At 40.2% G+C, this 21,846-nt stretch overlaps 1 protein-coding gene across 3 annotated transcripts in view; it reads left to right on the top strand.

Moving 5' to 3' along the window:
* KCNIP3 (potassium voltage-gated channel interacting protein 3) overlaps nucleotides 1-21,846 on the top strand; it is a 132,866-nt gene that overhangs the window by 20,556 nt on the left and 90,464 nt on the right. The window contains exon 1 of one of the 3 annotated variants that reach the window (XM_060787275.2): nucleotides 8,632-8,751. The exons of the other annotated variants lie outside the window; for them this stretch is intronic. Coding sequence (XP_060643258.2) covers nucleotides 8,647-8,751 — 105 coding nt within the window. The 5' untranslated portion in view covers nucleotides 8,632-8,646. Of the gene's footprint in view, nucleotides 1-8,631; nucleotides 8,752-21,846 lie in introns of those variants that run through there. 3 annotated transcript variants of the gene reach the window in all.

Raw genomic sequence — 21,846 nt, 5'->3', positions numbered from 1 at the left:
TGGGGGAAATAGACCTTGACATTGGGAGCTGTAGTTGCTGGGATTTATAGTTCACCTACAATCAAAGAGCATTCTGAACCCCACCAATGATAAAATTGGGCCAAACTTCCTACACAGAACCCCCATGTCTTGAAGGGACACATCTGGTGTGAACCTCCCTCACACACTCTCCCTTGCCCGCATGTGCACACCATGCGGCCATGCATTAAACATACCTGCTCTCCCCTCCCCACTTGGAGCCTCACAGAAATCACAGCGGAAATGGGCTTTTGGTGGGACGATTCGCTGTCTGTTTCCAAAAAGGAAGAGAAGGACAGGAAGAGAGATCTTCAGCCACTCTATGCCAAAGGGGCTCCTAAGACCATCAGAAATATATGTTTTCTGATGGTCTTTGGTGACTTTTCTGAAACCACCTCGCAACTGCCCCCCCAGGATCCTGGAAATTGTAGTTTTGCAAGGCCCTTTAGCCTTTTCTGTTAAAGAAGTGCATCTACATTGTGAAATTATTGCAGTTTGATACCACTTTACCATGGCGCATTGCTATTGAATTCTAGCAATTGTAGTCCGGCACTTTTTGCCAGACCTTTCAAAACCAAAACTCTCTGGATTCCACAGCACTGGAGCAATTCAAATCGCGTCAATCTGTATTAATTCTACAGTGTAGATGAACCCATTATGGATGGTTCCTTAGGGCTTAATTTCTTTAGGCGCCAGAGAGTTGTGGAATATTTATTAATTTATTAATGATCCTCGCTGCTCCAATTAATTTTTCATGGCATCAGCGAGAGCTCGATGCAATGAGATGCACATAGATGCTACAGAACTGGCCTTTGGCACAGAAGGGTTGCACTGCACACAGTGGCATGGTTTGGGAGTTATAGTTTTGCAAAGAATGCAATCCCAAGGATTCCATAGCAAACTGCATTCATTCTACTGTAGAGATGCCCCCACTTGTGCCAACCTGTATTGGGTTTGTTTACAAAGTTTGGTGAAAAGGAGGCACTTGAGTTGTTGTTGTTGTTGTTGTTGTTGTTGTTTCCAACTTATGGCAACCCCATCCCAGGGTTTTCCTGGCTCAAGTCTCTTCGGGGAGGTGGGCGGGGGGCGGGGGGAGTTGGAAGCTGGACTTTTAGAGACAGAGAGAGTGGCATTTGAAGCCTTGGTCTCTTAAGACAGTGTTTCTCAACCTGGGGGTCAGGACCCCTGGAGGGGTTGCAAGGGGGTGTCAGAGGGGTCACCAAAGACCACCACAAAACACAGTATTTTCTGTTGGCTATGGAGGTTCTATGTGGGAAGTTTGGCCCAATTCAATCATTGGTAGGGTTCAGAATGCACTTTGATTGTAGGTGAACTATAAATCCCAGAAACTACAACTCTCAAATGTCGAGGTCTATTGTCCCCAAACTCCACCAGTGTTTACATTTGGCATATTGAGAATTCGTGCCACGTTTGGTCCTCAGTGCTCTCTGGATGTAGGTGAACTACAACTCCCAAAACTCAAGGTCAGTGCCCACCAAACCCTTCCAGTATTTTCTGTTGGTCATGGGAGTTCTGTGTGCCAAGTTTGATTCAATTCCATCATTGGTGGAGTTCAGAATGCTCTTTGATTGTAAGTGAACTATAAATCCCAGCAACTACAACTCCCACAGGACAAAATCAATACCCTCCTCAATCCCACCAGTATTCAAATTTGAGTGTATTGGGTATTTGTGCCAAATTCGGTCCAGTGTATGAAAATACATCCTGCGTATCAGATATTTACATTACTATTAATAACAGCAGCAAAATGACAGTTATGAAGTAGCAATGAAACTAATTTTATGGTTGGGGGTCACCACAACATGAGGAAGCGTATTAAGTGGTCGTGGCATTAGGAAGATTGAGAAACACTGTCTTAAGGGCTCTGGCTCTTTAAGAAGGAATGCAAAGCACAAACCTGGCCCTGCATCGACCAGAATCACATTGGTCTCTTTTGATGCTGCATCACACTATTGTCTGGTTCAGCTTGTAGTCTCCTCAGACTCCTGGATCCCTTTCCCATGGACTAGGTAACTATATATCTATATCTATATCTATATATAAATGCCTTCTCTAGACACTATACTTCTATTGATGCAACCTAGGATTGTATTGGCTTTGTTTGCTGCTGCATCACATTGTTGTCTCTGGTTCAGCTTGGAGTCTCCCAAATCCCTTTTCCATGGGCTAGATATCTATATATCTATATCTATAAATGACTTCCCTAGACACTATATTTCTATTGACGCAACCTAGGATTGTATTGGCTTTGTTCGCTGCTGCATCACATTGTTGTCTCTGATTCAGCTTGGAGTCTCCTAAGACTCCCAAATCCCTTTTCCATGGGCTAGATATCTATATCTCTATCTATCTATCTATCTATCTATCTATCTATCTATCTATCTATATGCCTTCTCTAGACACTATATTTCTATTGATGCAACCTAGGATTGTATTGGCTTTGTTTGCTGCTGCATCACATTGTTGTCTCTGCTTCAGCTTGGAGTCTTCTAAGACTCCCAAATCCCTTTTCCATGGGCTAGATATCTATCTATATCTATATCTATATCTATATCTATATCTATATCTATATCTAAATGACTTCCCTAGACACAATATTTCTATTGACGCAACCTAGCTTTAGAATTGGCTTTGTTTGCTGCTGCATCACATTGTTGTCTCTGATTCAGCTTGGAGTCTCCTAAGACTCCCAAATCCCTTTTCCATGGGCTAGATATCTATATCTATATCTATATCTATATATAAATGACTTCCCTAGACACAATATTTCTATTGATGCAACCTAGGATTGTATTGGCTTTGTTCGCTGCTGCATCACATTGTTGTCTCTGCTTCAGCTTGGAGTCTCCTAAGACTCCCAAATCCCTTTTCCATGGGCTAGATATCTATATCTCTATCTATCTATCTATCTATCTATCTATCTATCTATCTATCTATATGCCTTCTCTAGACACTATATTTCTATTGATGCAACCTAGGATTGTATTGGCTTTGTTTGCTGCTGCATCACATTGTTGTCTCTGCTTCAGCTTGGAGTCTTCTAAGACTCCCAAATCCCTTTTCCATGGGCTAGATATCTATCTATATCTATATCTATATCTATATCTATATCTATATCTATATCTATATCTAAATGACTTCCCTAGACACAATATTTCTATTGACGCAACCTAGCTTTAGAATTGGCTTTGTTTGCTGCTGCATCACATTGTTGTCTCTGATTCAGCTTGGAGTCTCCTAAGACTCCCAAATCCCTTTTCCATGGGCTAGATATCTATATCTATATCTATATCTATATATAAATGACTTCCCTAGACACAATATTTCTATTGATGCAACCTAGGATTGTATTGGCTTTGTTCGCTGCTGCATCACATTGTTGTCTCTGCTTCAGCTTGGAGTCTCCTAAGACTCCCAAATCCCTTTTCCATGGGCTAGATATCTATATCTCTATCTATCTATCTATCTATCTATCTATCTATCTATCTAGCTAGCTAGCTAGCTATCTATATGCCTTCTCTAGACACTATATTTCTATTGATGCAACCTAGGATTGTATTGGCTTTGTTTGCTGCTGCATCACATTGTTGTCTCTGCTTCAGCTTGGAGTCTTCTAAGACTCCCAAATCCCTTTTCCATGGGCTAGATATCTATCTATATCTATATCTATATCTATATCTATATCTATATCTATATCTAAATGACTTCCCTAGACACAATATTTCTATTGACGCAACCTAGCTTTAGAATTGGCTTTGTTTGCTGCTGCATCACATTGTTGTCTCTGATTCAGCTTGGAGTCTCCTAAGACTCCCAAATCCCTTTTCCATGGGCTAGATATCTATATCTATATCTATATCTATATATAAATGACTTCCCTAGACACAATATTTCTATTGATGCAACCTAGGATTGTATTGGCTTTGTTCGCTGCTGCATCACATTGTTGTCTCTGCTTCAGCTTGGAGTCTCCTAAGACTCCCAAATCCCTTTTCCTTGGGCTAGATATCTATATCTATATCTATATCTATATATAAATGACTTCCCTAGACACAATATTTCTATCGACGCAACCTAGGATTGTATTGGCTTTGTTCGCTGCTGCATCACATTGTTGTCTCTGATTCAGCTTGGAGTCTCCTAAGACTCCCAAATCCTTTTCCATGGGCTAGATATCTATATCTACATAGAAAAATGACTTCCCTAGACACTATATTCCTATTAACACAATCCAGAATCACACTGAATTTTTTTTGCTACTGCATCACATTGTTGTCTCTGCTTCAGCTTGGAGTCTCCTAAGACTCCTGAATCCCTTTCCCATGGACTAGATAGGCAGACATAGATATAGATAATATGCTTTCCCTAAACACTATATTCCTATTGACACTACCTAGAATCGTACTGCCTTTTTTCGCTGTTGCATCACATTGTTGTCTTCGGTTCAGCTTGGGGTCTCCTAAGACTCCTGGATCCCTTTCCCATGGACTAGATATATCCAGAGAAGAAGTGACTAAAATGATTAAGGGTCTGGAGAACAAGCCCTATGAGGAGCGGCTTAAAGAGTTGAACATGTTTAGCCTGAAGAAGAGAAGGCTGAGAGGAGATATGATAGCCATGTATAAATATGTGAGAGGAAGTCATAGGGAGGAGGGAGCAAGCTTGTTTTCTGCTGCCCTGGAGACTAGGACACAATGGAACAATGGCTTCAAACTACTGTACAAGAAAGGAGATTCCATCTGAACGTTAGGAAGAACTTCCTGACTGTGAGAGTTGTTCAGCAGTGGAACTCTCTGCCCCAGAGTGTGGTAGAGGCTCCTTCTTTGGAAGCTTTTAAACAGAAGCTGGCTGACCATCTGTCAGGGGTGCTTTGAATGCGATTTTCCTGCTTCTTGGCAGGGGGTTGGACTGGATGGCCCATGAGGTTTCATCCAACTCTGTGATTCTATTATTCTATATTGATATAGATAATATCATTTCCCTAGACACTATATTCCCATTGACTCAACCTAGAATTGTATTGGCTTTTTTCGCTGCTGCATCACATTGTTGTCTCTGTTTCAGCTTGGGATCTCCTAAGACTCTGAGATCCCTTTTACTTTTACTGCTAGGCATCCCTTGTGCTATATTTCTGCATTCTATTTTCCCCCTGTCTAAGTGTAATATTTATGGCAACGCTTGGGATTGGCTACAAACCCCATAATCCCCTCATTCCGAACACGCTAGCATGATATGGGATTTTTTTAAAAAAAAATACTGTTAATATTTAATCCTGTTTTAAATGCCTGCATATTTGGATATATCAAATTGCATGCTGATGCTTTTTATGTTAAGAAGCTAGAGAAATAAAGTGGGGGATAAGTAAATAAATAAATAAATAAATAAATACAACAACAACAAGGGTTCCCGGTCAGGCATTGCAACAACCAATGAGGAGACCTTGTTGGTGATAATAGACAATAACAATAACATTAAATGTAATTATTGTTATTGTCATTGTCATTGTCATTATCACCAACAAGGTTTCCTCATTGGCTGCTTCAATGCCTGACCGGGAACCGTTGTTGTTGTTGTTAATGATCATTGTATGTAATTATTGTTATTATTATTATCACCAACACAGTCTCCTTATTGGCTGTATCAATGCCTGACCACGAACCGTTGTTGTTGTTGTTGTTGTTGTTAATGATCATTGTATGTAATTATTGTTATTATTATTATTATCGCCAACAAGGTCTCCTCATTGGCTGCATCAATCTCTGACCGCGAACTGTTGTTGTTGTTGTTGTTGTTGTTATGAATGATCACTATATGCAATTATTGTTATTGTCATTGTCATTGTCATTATCACCAACAAGGTCTCCTTATTGGCTGCATCAATGCCTGAATGGGAACCGTTGTTGTTGTTGTTGTTGTTGTTGTTGTTGTTCTTATGAATGATCACTATATGTAATTATTGTTATTGTCATTGTCATTATCACCAACAAGGTCTCCTTATTGGCTGCATCAGTGCCTTACCGGGAACCGTTGTTGTTGTTGTTGTTGTTATTGTTGTTGTTGTTGTTATGAATGATCACTATATGTAATTATTGTTATTGTCATTGTCGTTGTCATTATCATCAACAAGGTCTCCTTATTGGCTGCATCAATGCCTGACCGGGAACTGTTGTTGTTGTTATGAATGATCACTATATGTAATTATTGTTATTGTCATTGTTATTACCACTGACAAGGTCTCCTTATTGGCTGCATCAATGCCTGACCAGAAACCCTTGTTGTTGTTTTGTTGTTGTTGTTAATTATCATTATATGTAATTATTGATAGTGATCATTCATAACAACAACAACGGTTCCTGGTGAGGCATTGATGCAGCCAATAAGGAGACCTTGTTGGTGCTAATAACAATGACAATAACAATAATTACATATAGTGATCACTCATAACAACAACAATAAGGGTTCCTGGTTGGGCATTGAAGCAGCCAATGAGGGAACCTTGTTGGTGATAACAATAACAGTAACAAAGACAATAATTACATATAGTGATCATTCATAACAACAACAACAACAAGGGTTCCCGGTCAGGCATTGATGCAGCCAATGAGGGGACCTTGTTAGTGATAATAACAATAAAAATAATTACATATAGTGACCATTAATAATAATAATAATAATAATAATAATAATAATAGTGTGCCAGTTTTTATTATTACAGCCAATAAGGAGAGCTTGTTGGTGATAATAACAATAATTACATATAGTGATCATTAATAATAATAATAATAATAATAATAATAATAATAGAGTGCCAGTTTTTATTGTTACAGCCAATAAGGAGGGCTTGTTGGTGATAATAACAATCATTACATATAGTGATCATTAATAATAATAATAATAATAATAATAATAATAATAGTGTGCCAGTTTTTATTCATACAGCCAATAAGGAGAGCTTGTTGGTGATAATAACAATAAAAATAATTACATATAGTGATCATTAATAATAATAATAATAATAATAATAATAATAATAGAGTGCCAGTTTTTATTGTTACAGCCAATAAGGAGGGCTTGTTGGTGATAATAACAATCATTACATATAGTGATCATTAATAATAATAATAATAATAATAGTGTGCCAGTTTTTATTCATACAGCCAATAAGGAGAGCTTGTTGGTGATAATAACAATAAAAATAATTACATATAGTGATCATTAATAATAATAATAATAATAATGTGCCATTTTTTATTGATACAGCCAATAAGGAGAGCTTGTTGGTGATAATAACAATAAAAGTAATTACATATAGTGATCATTAACAATAATAATAATAATAATAATAATAGTGTGCCAGTTTTTATTCATACAGCCAATAAGGAGAGCTTGTTGGTGATAATAACAATAAAAGTAATTACATATAGTGATCATTAATAATAATAATAATAATAATAATAATAATGTGCCAGTTTTTATTGATACAGCCAAAAAGGAGAGCTTGTTGGTGATAATAACAATAAAAATAATTACATATAGTGATCATTAATAATAATAATAATAATAATAATAATAATAGAGTGCCAGTTTTTATTGATACAGCCAACAAGGAGAGCTTGTTGGTGATAATAACAATAACAATAATTACATATAGTGATCATTAGTAATAATAATAATAATAATAATAATAATAGTGTGCCAGTTTTTATTGATACAGACAATAAGGAGAGCTTGTTGGTGATAATAACAATAACAATAATTACATATAGTGATCATTAATAATAATAGTAATAATAGTGTGCCAGTTTTAATTATTATTATTATTATCTATCTATTATTATTATTATTATTATTATTAATAGTGTGCCAGATACAGCCAATAAGGAGAGCTTGTTGGTGATAATAACAATAACAATAATTACATAGTGATCATTAATAATAATAATAATAATAATAATGTGCCAGTTTTTATTGATACAGCCAATAAGGAGAGCTTGTTGGTGATAATAACAATAATTACATAGTGATCATTAATAATAATAATAATAATAATAATAATAGTGTGCCAGTTTTTATTGATACAGCCAATAAGGAGAGCTTGTTGGTGATAATAACAATAACAATAATTACATATAGTGATCATTAATAATAATAGAGCCCCCAGTGGCGCAGTGGGTTAAACCCCTGTGCCGGCAGGACTGAAGACCGACAGGTCGCAGGTTCGAATCCAGGGAGAGGCGGATGAGCTCCCTCTATCAGCTCCAGCTCCTCATGCGGGGACATGAGAGAAGCCTCCTACAAGGATGATAAAAACATCACATCATCCAGGCGTCCCCTGGGCAACGTCCTTGCAGACGGCCAATTCTCTCACACCAGAAGTGATGCTTCTGACACGACCAAAATTTTTAATAATAATAATAATAATAATAATAATAATGTGCCAGATTAGAGAGAACACAATCCTGTTTTTAATAGTAGAACCAATTGGGAAATGACATTTCCAACCCAGGAACAGAATCAAAAAGTGTTAGTACCAGTGTGAATGAAAGGCAATGCTGCTGCACAGAGCAGAGAGAGTTAACATGCAGAGGAAGCTCAGCAGCAAATGGGATGCTCAGGGCTGAGCCATCACTGAAGAAGAAGGAGAAGGGCAAAGCTGCCAGGCATCCAGTCGCCAGCTTGCAAAGCCCAGCAGCCGCAGCAGCAGCGATGCAGGTAAGCCGAAGGGGGAATCCAGTTCTGGCCAAAATCTTTATTAATGACTTAGATGAATGATGAGAAGGTATGATCATCAAGTTTGCAGGTGGGACCCAATTGGGAGGGAGAGCCAGTACTCCAGGAGACAGGAGCAGAATTCAAAACTATTTCAACAGATGAGAGAGATGATGGGCCAAAACTCACACAATGAAGTTCAACAGGGACAAATGCAAGAGACGCCACTTAGGCAGAAAAAAAGAAATGCAGAGACAGAATGGGGGACGATGCCTGGCTCGACAGCAGGACGTGTGGAAAAAATCTTGGGGTCCTCATGGGGAGGAAGGGGAACATGAGCCAGGAATGTCATATGGCAGCAAAAAAGCCAATAGGAGTTTGGCCTGCATAAATAGGAGCCTAGTGCCTAGATCCAGGGAAGTCTACTTTACCTGGAATCTTTACCTGGAATCTCACTGTGTCCAATTCTGGGCACCACAATTGAAGGGAGATGTTGACTCTAAGCTGGAATGCGTCCAGAGGAAGAGGGAGACTCAAAGGATCAACGGTCTGGAGAACAAGCCCTATGAGGAGCGGCTGAAAGAGCTGGACATATTTAGCCTGAAGAAGAGAAGGCTGAGAGGAGGCATGGTGGCCATGTATAAAAATGTGAAGGAAAGTCATAGGGAGGAGAGAGCAAGCTTGTTTTCTGCTGCCCTGGAGACCAGGATGCCAAACTATGGCTTCAAACTACAGGAAAGAAAGGGGATTCCACCTGAGCATTAGGAAGAACTTTCTAACTGTGAGAGCTGTTCAGCAGTGGAACTCTCTGCCCCGGAGTGTGGTGGAGGCTCCTTCTTTGGAGGCTTTGAAGCAGAGGCTGGATGGCCATCTGCCGGGGGTGCTTTGAATGTGATTTTCCTGCTTCTTGGCAAAATGGGGTTGGACTGGATGACCCACCAGGTTTCTCCCAACTTTATGATTCTATGGATCTGTTTGTAAGTCAGGACAGGGACAGTCCTGTAGTTTTGTTCTCAAGTTGTATCTTTTCGTAAGTAGAAACAGGACCAGGTCTGTAGGTTTGTTGTTCTTAAGTTAGATTCGTTCATAAGTCAAAACAAGGACAGTTCTGTAGATTTGCAAGCTAGGGATGCTGGGATTTGTTATCGAAAGATGCTTTGCAGCCTAGGGATTATGATATTTGTCACCCAAAGATGCTTTGCAGTCTAGGGATTATGGGATTTGTCATCTTAAGAAACATTGCCATCTGGGGGTGTTGGGCTTTGTCATCTCAAAGAAGCTTTGCTGTCTGGGGATGCTGGGATTTGTCATCCAAAGGTGCTTTGCAATCTGGGGGTTCTGGGATTTGCCATCCCAAAGAAGCTTTGCAAACTGAGGGTGCTGGGATTTGTCATCCAAAGATGCCTTGCAATCGGGGGATGCTGGGTTTTGCCATCCCAAAGAAGCTTTGCAAACTGAGGGTGCTGGGATTTGTCATCCAAATGTGTTTTGCAACCTAGGGATGCTGGGATTTGCCATTCCAAAGAAACATTGCAGTCTGGGGATGCTGGGATTTATCATCCCAAAGGTGGTTTGCTGCTTGGGGATGCTGGGGTTTGCCAATCCAAACAAGTTTTGCAGTCTGGGTATGCTGGGGTTTGTCATCCCAAAGGTTTTTTGCTGCCTGAAAATGCTGTGGTTTGTCATGCCAAAGAAGCTTTGCAGTCTGGGGATGTTGGGATTTATAATCCTAAAGCTGTCTTGCTGCCTGAGGATGCTGAGGTTTGCCATTCCAAAGAAGCATTGCCGTCTGGGGATGCTGGGGTTTGCCATTCCAAAAGTGCTTTGCTGCCTAGGGATGCTGGGATTTGCAATTTCAAAGAAATGTTGAGTCTGGGGATGCTGGGATTTGCAATTTCAAAGAAATGTTGAGTCTGGGGATGCTGGGATTTGTCATCTCAAAGAAGCTTTGCTGTCTGGGGATGCTAGGATTTGTCATCCAAAGATGCTTTGCAGTCTAGGGTGCTGGGATTTCCCGTTCCAAAGAAACGTTGCAGTCTGGGAGTGCTGGGATGTATCATCCCACAGGTGGTGTGCATCCACAGGTGAGGATGCTGGGGTTTGCAGTTCCAAAGAAGCTTTGCAATCTGGTATGCTGGGATTTGTCATCCCAAAGGTGCTTTGCTGCCTGGAAATGCTTTGGTTTGTCATGCCAAAGAACCTTTGCTGTCTGAGGATGTTGGGCTTTACAATCCTAAAGCTGCCTTGCTGCCTGGGGATGCTAGGATTTGCAATTCCAAACAAATGTTGAGTCTGGGTATGCTGGGATTTGTCATCCCAAAGGTGTTTTGCTGCCTGGGGATGCTGGAGTTTGCATGATGCCTCCTTTGGACCTCACAACGCCCTTGCAAGGTTGGTCCTTCCTGCCATCTGGGCAAAGTTATCGCTCTTGGCCATGATTTCGCAAACAGAAAGTTTGCATTTTTAAAACAAGTCCACTTTTGGGGAGCTGGGAACTGTATGCTGCAGGAAACTATTCCTAACTATTCACCAATCATGCCAGCCAGTTTGGAATTAATATCAAATTGCCTGAATAATACTGAATAACAGGAAAAAGCAGCTGTAGAATGGGTTCTAGAGCAAACCCAACCTGAAATTTGCTTTGCCAAGATAATGAAGAATTGCAGTTTGGAAAGGCTGAAATGACTCAAGACCTTGCGATACTACAGCTCCCATGATCCCATTGCATGGAGCCCTTAACTGTCCAAGTGGGATCAAACCGTATTCGTTCCCCAGTGTAGATGCATCCTTAGATGGAACAATAGGTAGAGGAACCAATTGAAGGAAGATGTGGCTCCGAGTTTGCTAAAAAACTTGTTGGTGAAATTGCAGACTGAGATGTATTTACAGAATGGAAATAACAATTAGTAATCATGACTGCTACTGTGAAAGTCAATGGCACAATGGGATGGTGCATTGTATATTTATTATTATTATTATTATTAAATATTAATTAGTATTCAATTACAATAATTATTACTATTAATATTATTATGCAATGCACTATATTATTAGCATCATTTAGCATGAAATTGCAACAATAATAATTACAGTATAATTATTATTCAACGCACATGTAATGTTTTTACTATTATTATTGCCCACTTTATTATTATTATTATTAATTAGTATTAAATTACAATAATTATTACTATTACTATTTACTGGAGCCCCCGGTGGCTCAGTGGGTTAAACCCTTGTGCCGGCAGGACTGAAGGTTTGCAGGTTCGAATCCGGGGAGAGGCGGATGAGCTCCCTCTATCAACTCCAGCTGCTCATGCGGGGACATGAGAGAAGCCTCCCACAAGGATGATAAAAACATCAAATCATCTGGGCGTCCCCTGGGCAACGTCCTTGCAGACGGCCAATTCTCTCACACCAGAAGCGACTTGCAGTCTCTCAAGTCGCTCCTGACACGACAAAAAAATTAATATTTACTACACATTTATTGTTATTATTCAATATTCATGAGTATTAAATTACAATAACAATTATTATTACCAGTAATATTATTATTTAATGCACATTTATTTTTAATATTATTATTTAGCATAAAATTACAATAATAGTAATTATTACTGGGAATAATATTAGTTAATGCACATGTATTGTTATTGCTATTACTATTATTGTCAATAATAATACTTAGAATTACATTACAATAATTATTACTAATTAATATTATTATGTAATGCACATTTATTATAATTATCATATAAATTAATACTCACTTTATAAATAATAATAATAATTAGTATTGACTTACAATAATTATTACTATTAATATTATGATGTAATGCACATTTATTATATTAATAGCCATTTTATTATTATTAACAACTAGCCATCCCCTGCCACGCGTTGCTATGGCCCAATCTGTGTATATGTGTTTTGTGTATGTATATATGTGTGTGTATATATTTGTGTATATGTGTATATATGTGTGTTTGTGTATATATGTGGTTTTGCACATGCGTTATAATGTATTTCTTTTGTTTTGTTTTTGTTTTTGAAGTCTTTTTTTCTGTGTTTTTATGAGCGATGGTCACTCATTGGCCTGATAGGTGTCTTGTGTCCAAATTTGGTATCAGTTCATCCAGTGGTTTTTGAGTTCTGTTAATCCCACAAAGGAACATTGCGTTTTTATTTATATAGATTAGCCATCCCCTGCCACGCGTTGCTGTGGCCCATTCTGGTGGTCATGAGGGTTCTGTGTGGGAGGTTTGGCCCAATTCTATTGCTGGTGGGATTCAGAAGGTGAACTATAAATCCCAGCAACTACAGTTCCCAAATGTCATGATTCTATTTCCTCCAAACTCCACCAGTGTTCACATTTGGGCATATTGAGTATTCATGTAGAGTTTGGTCCAGATCTATCATTGTTTGAGTCCACAGTGATCTCTGGATGTAAGTGAACTACAACTCCAAAACCAAAGGACACAGCCCACCAAACCCAGTATTTCCTCTTGGTCATGGGAGAACTGTGTGCCAAGTTTGGTTCAATTCCATCGTTGGTGGGGTTCAGAATGCTCTTTGAATGTAGGTGAACTATAAATCCCAGCAACTACAACTTCCAAATGACAAAATCAATTTTTTGAGTGAAGGACATACATTGGGCTGTTAGGTGTCTTGTGTCCAAATTTGGTGTCAATTCGTCCAGTGTTTTTTGAGTTATGTTAATCCCACAAACGAACATTACATTTTTATTTATATAGATAATAATAATTAGTATTAAATTACAATAATTATTGCAGTGCAACAAAAATGATTATTACCAATAATATTATTATTTAATGTGCATGCATTATTATAAATATTTATTAGTATTAAATTGCAATAATTATGCCTATTAATATTATTATTTAATGCACACTTATTATTTGACTGACACACAAACACAGTATGTTACAGCAAATGAGATATATGTGTTGGATTTCGTATCACAAAATCACAAGTCGAACACTTCCCAAGCATCTAGGACTGCACAATTAATAATAATAATAATAATAATAATAATAATAATAATAAGTGAAGTCCTAGACGCTTGGGAAGTGTTCGACTTGTGATTTTGTGATATTATTTCCCACTTTATCCTATTTGGAGATATGTGGCTGTCCCTTTTCTCCCAGGGCTTCCCATTAACCCCAGGTCCTTGCTCTCTGCTTTCTATCTTCCTTCTTTGGCATCCCATTCCCAATTTGGTGCCGCTTTTCTTGTGCAAATCCATTCCCGGCAACCGGAGCCTTTCTTATCGAAGAGAACAGCTGCCAGCGAGAGCAGCTGCAGCGCCAATGACCCCTGCTTTTCTTTCTCTTTCCTGCCTGGAAGGACAGCTTCTCTTTCAGGCACAAGAAGAGAAAAAAAGAACAAACGAAAGAAAGAAAGAAAGAAAGAAAGAAAGAAAGAGAAGAAGAGAAAGAGCAAACCTTGGCAAACTCCCTAATTGGAAAGCATGATGTGCAAAGAAGGTACCTGTGCCCAGGTGTTGCTTGCTAAGAGCCAAGAACAATCAGTGGTAGACTTTCCAGATGATGATGATGATGATGATGATGATGATGATGATGATGATGGTGATAGCAAAGACTCTGGCACAAGCCAGTCAAGGTGGTCCCAGTGGTGATCAGCACACTGGGCACAGTGCCTAAAGACCTTGGCCTGCACTTAAACACAATCGGCACTGACAAAATCACCACTTGTCAGCTGCAGAAGGCGACCTTACTGGGATCTGCACGCATTATTCACTGATACATCACACAATCCTAGACACTTGGGAAGTGTCCGACGTGTGATCCAATTCAACAGGCAACAGAGTGCTGTGGACTCATCTTGTTGTGTTTCAAGTTATAATAATGATGATGATGATGATGATGATGATGATGTTGATGATGATCTGCACACATTATTTGCCAACACATCACATACTTCTAGACTAATGTTTCTCAATCTTCCTCCTTCTGGGACCCCTTAATATAGTTCCTCATGTTTTGGTGACCCGCAACTATAATATTATTTTCATCGCTACTTTATAATAGTAATTTTGCTACTGTTATGAATTGCAATTGGAATATCTGATATGCAGAGTGTATTTTCATTCACTGGACCAAATTTGGCACAAATACCCAATGTGTGCTGGTACGGCTGTACCAGGAGCTCCAAATTTATTTGCTTTGTATTAAATGTTTGCTTGCAGTCCAAGGTTCCTGGGATTCTGCAGATAGGTGGCTTCCTTTGGTTGCAGTCATAGGGCAAGTCACCTGTCCATCATCGTTAAGTTTTGGTCCCGCCCCTTGCTCAGGGCAATTGGGAAGGGAGCCATTTTTTAGTTAGTCTCAGCAAGGAAAGCTAATATACAGGATGTGTGCAAGCTTCCCCTGTACAAAAGCTTCAACCCTTAAGACTTTCCGGGGGGAAACAGTCTTAAGAGCATCCAAGACCTTCCGGGGGAGAACGGTCTTAATTGTCTCTAAAGATTTCCAGAGAAACAGCCCTAAAGACCAAAGAACTCCAGCTGGAGAACATCTAAGCCTTTACTGGTAGGTCCACTCGGCGTTCGAGAAGCAGCTTGACCCAGTAGCGGAGCCCACATCACTAAAGGTTAGATTACAGTCAGCCTGGGAGAAGTTAAAAAGGGGAGTTTCCTTTAAAGTAAAGAAGAAGTCATTGAAGACAGTTGCCTGTCCTTCGTGGGCAAGATTAGAAAGCTACCAGTTGCATAAAAGCCTGGAATCATTTGTTTAGCTTTATTGAAGATAAGAGAAGTTTCTGTTTGATTGTTCATTAATAAATAACTTTGTTATACTTCACAAGCCATCTAAAGATAATTTGTGGTGGAAAACATCTGAGAACTTCTCCTTGGGCCCTCTGGCTTCCCGCTGGGCAAAGGTTGCACTTCCTGTTCTAAAGACAATTATTTACAGGCCCAGCGCACGACAGAACACAATATGCCCAAATTTGAAAACTGATGGGGTGGGCTGAGGGGTTGATTTTGTCATTTGGGAGTTGTGGTTGCTGGGATTTAAATTAAAAGAGCATTCTGAACTCCACCAATGATGGAATGGCACCAAACTTGGCACACAGATCTCCCATGACCAACAGAAAATATTGGAAAAGTTTAGTGGGCATTGACCTTGACTTATGGAGTTGTAGTTCACCTATATCCAGAGAGCACCGTGGACTCAAATAATGAAGGATCTGGACCAAACTTGGCACGAATACTCAAATATGCCTAAATGTGAACACTGGTGGAGTTTGGGGAAAATAGACCTTGACTGCTGGGAATTGTAGTTGCTGGGATTTATAGTTCAACTACAATCAAAGAGGATTCTGAACCCCAACGATAGAATTGGGCAAGACATTGAACACAGAACCCCCATGCCTCCTTCCAGCTTCACATGCTCTCCCTCGCCCCGTACATGCACACCATGCTGTCATGCTCCAAACACGCCTGCTCTCCCCTCCCAGCTTGGAGTCTCAAAACAGCCCTCCCCTTGGCTGAGAGACCGACCAATCACAGTGGAGGAAGGTTTTTGGTGGGAGGATTTGCCGTCTGTTTCCAAAAAGGAAGAGAAGGACAGGCGGAGAGATCTTCAGCCTTCTCTGCCAAAGGGGCTCCTAAGGCCAGCAGAAATATATGTTTTCTCATGGTCTTTGGTGACCTCCCTGAAACCCAGTTCCGACCCCAGGTTGAGAAACGCTGGAAAGGACAGAGAATGCTGCATAGGAAAGACAGAGATTATGTATGGAGAGTGTCAGATCTGCACTGGGAAAGCAGGATTCCATACACTTTGGGCCTCCTTTTCTCAAGGGAAGATGAAGGAGTGCATTTTGGAGTCATTTTATGTTGCAAGGAGTCAGGTTGTGCTGTAGGGAAAACAAGGAGCTGGTCATTGACATTGTTCTTTGGGGAACAAGATGGATTTTGGAATTTTGAAGTTATGGCACTATGGAGGTTTTGGTGCGTTGGCAGGCTGCAAGCGAAACAGGGTCTAGCTCAGGGGTCCTCAAACTACGGCCCGAGGGCCGGATACAGCCCTCCAAGGTCATTTACCCGGCCCTCACTCAGGATCAACCTAAGTCTGAAATGACTTGAAAGCACACAACAACAACAATCCTCTCATCAGCCAAAAGCAGACCCACACTTCCCACTGAAATACTAATAAGCTTATATTTGTTAAAATTGTTCTTCATTTTAATTATTGTATTGTCTTAAAGTATTTTTGCACTATGAATAAGATATTTGCAGCATGCATAGGAATTTATTCATTTTTTTTCAATTTATAATCTGGCCCTCCAACAGTTTACAGGACTGTGACATGGTCCTCTGTTTAAAAAGTTTGAGGACACCTGGTCTAGCCTAACAGGTGTGCTTCTCCAAAGAGGGAGGAAAGGATATGGTCATATTTGGATGCATGAGGATGCCTGGGCACCACAAGTGAAGAGAGATATTGACAAGCCGGAAAGTGTCCAGAGGAGGGCGACTAAAATGATCAAGGGTCTGGAGAACAAGCCCTATGAGGAGCGGCTTAAAGAGCTGGGCTTGTTTAGCCTAAAGAAGAGAAGGCTGAGAGGAGACATGATAGCCATGTAGAAATACGTGAGAGGAAGTCACAGGGAGGAGGGAGCAAGCTTGTTTTCTGCTTCCCTGGAGACTGGAATGTGGAACAATGGCTTCAAACTACAAGAAAGGAGATTCCATTTGAACATGAGGAAGAACTTCCAGACTGTGAGAGCCGTTCAGCAGTGGAACTCTCTGCCCCAGAGTGTGGTGGAGGCTCTTTCTTTGGAAGCTTTTAAGCAGAAGCTGGATGACCATCTGTCGGGGGTGCTTTGAATGCAATATTCCTGCTTCTTGGCAGGGGGTTGGACTGGATGGCCCATGAGGTCTTTTCTAACTCTAGGATTCTATGACTGAATGGTTATATGTGGGGGAACACTGAGCAATTCCCCTTTTGTTTGTTTAAGCCCAGTTTTTCAGCCCTTTTTTTGGCTGAAAAAGTCCCGCTCGGCTTATATTCGAGTCAAGGTTATTTATTATTTTACCCTGTTAGAAATACATAATAAATGTGTTGGTTGTTGTTGTTGTTGTTGTTACATTGATCATTCTACTTTATTATTGTTTTTATTATATTTATTATTTTACTCTATTATCACTGTTATTATTACATTTCTATTACTTTACTCTATTATTATTATTATTATTAGTAGTAGTAGTAGTAGTAGTATTACATTTATTATTTTACTCTATTTTTATTGGAAGGATATGCAAGCACATTTACATTGAAGAAGGTTAGAATAACGGTTTAATCAGAGTTACACAGTCTTATCTTAAATTATAGATTTATGTAAATATTCAAAACATTTAACGTACTGATGCCTCAATTAATGTAATTGTATTGTATCTGTTTTTATTTTGAAATTTACCAGTAGCTGCTGCATTTCCTACCCTCGGCTTATACTCGATTCAATACATTTTTCCAGTTTTTTGTGGTAAAATTTGGTGCCTCGGCTCATATTCGGGTCGGCTTATACTCGAGTATATACGGTAAATGTAAGTTTGACATACGACAACTTTGACATACGACAACAGCTATGTAAATCGGAAGCCCTTCCACCCAGGCTTTATGGACTCCCAAAAATCCATAAGGACTCCACCCCACTCAGACCCATCGTGAGTGCCATTGGATCCCTCACATCCATATTGGGCTCACTATACACTACATCAAGGACTCAGACCACTTCATAGAAAAAATCAGCAATCTAAGAAGAACTCAACAGGTTTCTGGACCATCTCAACAGCATCCACCCAAAAATCCAATTCACAATGGAAAAAGAAAATGAAGGAAGACTGCCTTTTCTTGTTATCCGCAAACCAGATCAACAGTTGGGTCACACCGTCTACAGAAACCCCCCCCCCCACACAGATAGATATCTACATAAAAACTCCAACTATCACCAAAGTCAAAAAAGAAGCACCATTAAAGCCTTGGCAAACCGTGCAAAAAGAATCTACGAACCTCACCTCCAAGATGAACTGAACCACCTCAACTGGGCTCTCCAGGCCAATGGAGACTCCACCTCAGACATCAGAAGAGCTGCAAGACCGAGAACAAGCCACGAGAGTCAAGATGAAGATCCACCCAGAGGAAAAGTGTTCCTGCCATACATCAAGGGAACCACTGACCGCATAGGGAAGCTGATGAGGAAACACAACATACAAACAATCTACAAACCCACCAAGAAAATCCAATAAATGCTACGTTCAACAAAGGACAAGAGGGATCCTCTCACCTCTGCAGGAGTCTACCGTATATCATGCAGCTGTGGACAAGTCTACAGAGGGACCACCAAATGCAGCATTGCCCAAACACGCATCAAGGAACATGAAAGGCACTGCAGACTACTTCAACCAGAGAAGTCAGCCATAGCAGAGCACCTGATGGACCAGCCTGGACACAGCATATTATTTGAGAACACAGAAATGCTGGACCACTCTCACAACCACCATGTCAGACTACACAGAGAAGCCATTGAAATCCACAAGCATGTGGACAATTTCAACAGAAAGGAAGAGATCATGAAAATGAACAAAATCTGGCTACCAGTATTAAAAAAACTCTAAAATTATAACAGCAAAACAGCAGAGAGGAAACAACCAGGCACATCTTAACACCTCTCAACAGGGTATTTTCCCAGGCTCAGCCAAGCCTTCAAATGCTAATGAAGGTGGTCAGTTGAAACATTCACACCTAGCTCCAGCAAGGAAGAGCTCCTTGCCCCACCCCAGCCATTCCACACATATATAAACCCATTGTCCTATTTCCAACAGACCTCACTACCTCTGAAGATGCTTGCCATAGATGCTGGCGAAACGTCAGGAGAAATGCCTCTAGAACATGGCCCTATAGCCCGAAAAAACGCACAAGAACCTAGTGATTCCGGCCATGAAAGCCTTCGACAATACATTAAATGTAAGTTGTTTGTGAATCCAATGTAGCTACATAGAATCTATATGTCTGTATGTCCAATATTGTACTTTGTGCAAAAGTTCTGATATACCCTCTCACACTGGAAAATACAATAAAAAGAACCTGGTTTAAAAAGTATTCATGACTAGATTTACTGAAGCTGCTGCTGATTAACCTGCTGTGCTAAAGCCCGCCCGGGATCACACGTCGGACACTTCCCAAGTGTCTAGTACAGCGCATCGTTGAAGGCTTTCATGGCCAGAATCATTGGGTTGTTGTGTGTTTTTGGGATGTTTGGCCATGTTCCAGAAGCATTCTCTCCTGACGTTTTACCTGCATCTATGACAGGCATCCCCAGAGGTTGGGAGGCCTAGAACAGCGTTTCTCAACCTGAGGGGTCGCAAGGGAGGTGTCAGAGGGGTTGCCAAAGACCGTCAGAAACCACAGTATTTTCTGTTCGTCATGGGGGTTCTGTGTGAAGAGTTTGGCCCAATTCTATCGTTGGTGGGTTTTAGAATGCTCTTTGATTGTAGGTGAACTATAAATCCCGACAATTTGATAGTCTCCATAGGAATTATGCTGATTCTGACCAAAAGAAATATTAAATTTATATGCTGTTGATTTATGATTTTGTTTATGTATGTGAGGCATTGAATTTTCCCATTATTTTTGTAAACCACTTTCAGTCCCCATCTCCCCAGGGGTGAGAAAAGCAGTATATAGTAAATAAATAAATTCCTCAGAACTTTTGCAAGCAAAAATGCAATATTTTAAATGCAATATTCCTGTTTCTTGGCAGGGGGTTGGACTGGATGGCCAATGAGGTCTCTTCCAACTCTATGATTCTATGAACTACAACTCCCAAATGCCAAGGTCGATTTTCCTCAAACTCCACCAGTGTTCACATTTGGGCATATTGAGGATTCGTGTCAAGTTTGGTCCAGATCCATCATTGTTTGAATCCACAGTACTCTCTGGATGTTGGTGAACTACAACTCCAAAAGCCAAGGTCAATCTCCATCAATCCCTTCCAGTATTTTCTGTTGGTCATGGGAGTTTTGTATGCCAAGTTTGGTTCAATTCCATTGTTGATGGAGTTCAGAATTCTCTTTGATTGTAGGTAAACTATAAATCCCAGCAACTTCAACTTCCAAATGACAAAATCAATCCCCCCCTCAGCCCCATCAGTATTCTAATGTGGGCGTATTGGGTATTTGTGCCCAATTTGGCACAGTGAATAAAAATACATCCTGCATATCAGATATTTACATGACAATTCATAAGAGGAGCAAAATGATAGTTATGAAGTAGCAATGAAAATGGTTGGGGGTCACCACAACATGAGGAACTGTAATAAGGGGCTGTGGCATTGGGACGTTGACAAATAGACATCCAGACTCTGCTTAAAGACTTCCTTACAATGCTAGAGTTGGAAGGAACCCCCAAAGGTCATCCAGTCCAATGCCATTCAGCAATGCAGGAAGGCACAATTAAACCACTCTTGACAGATGGACATCCAGACTCTACTTAAAGACTTCTTTAGAATGTGAGAGTTGGAAGGGACTGCCAAAGGTCATCCAGTTCAACCCCATTCAGCAATGCAGGAAGGCACAATCAAACCACTCCTGACAGATGGACATCCAGACTCTACTTTAGAATGTGAGAATTGGAAGGGACCACCAAAGATCATCCAGTCCAACCCCATTCAGCAATGCAGGAGGGCACAATCAAACCACTCCCGACAGTTGGTCATCTGGCCTTTGCTTGAATAACTCCAAAGATGGGGGCTCCATTGGACTCTCAGGAAACATATTAAACTGTCAAACTAACCTATATCTTTGCATTATATTTTTTTCTGCCTAAAAGTAGCATGATGCATAACCCGGCCTTAATTCGGCGCATAGATGCACCCAGAAAGGGCCATATTCGACCTGGTGCAATTGAGCTAAAGCTTAGAGACGATTTATCACTAAGGCCGTTCTCCCTCCCATAAAAGTGTTGTAGAAACTTCATGTTATTCTCCACGTCTGGAGATGCTTTGGTGATAAGCAGTTGGGACCAGGTTTGGAAATGGCTGGGAGGAAGCGCATGAGCT

The sequence above is a fragment of the Anolis sagrei genome, chromosome 7, assembly GCF_037176765.1.
Source record: "Anolis sagrei isolate rAnoSag1 chromosome 7, rAnoSag1.mat, whole genome shotgun sequence".
NCBI lineage: Eukaryota > Metazoa > Chordata > Lepidosauria > Squamata > Dactyloidae > Anolis > Anolis sagrei.
This window is presented reverse-complemented; position numbering and strand designations above follow the sequence as displayed.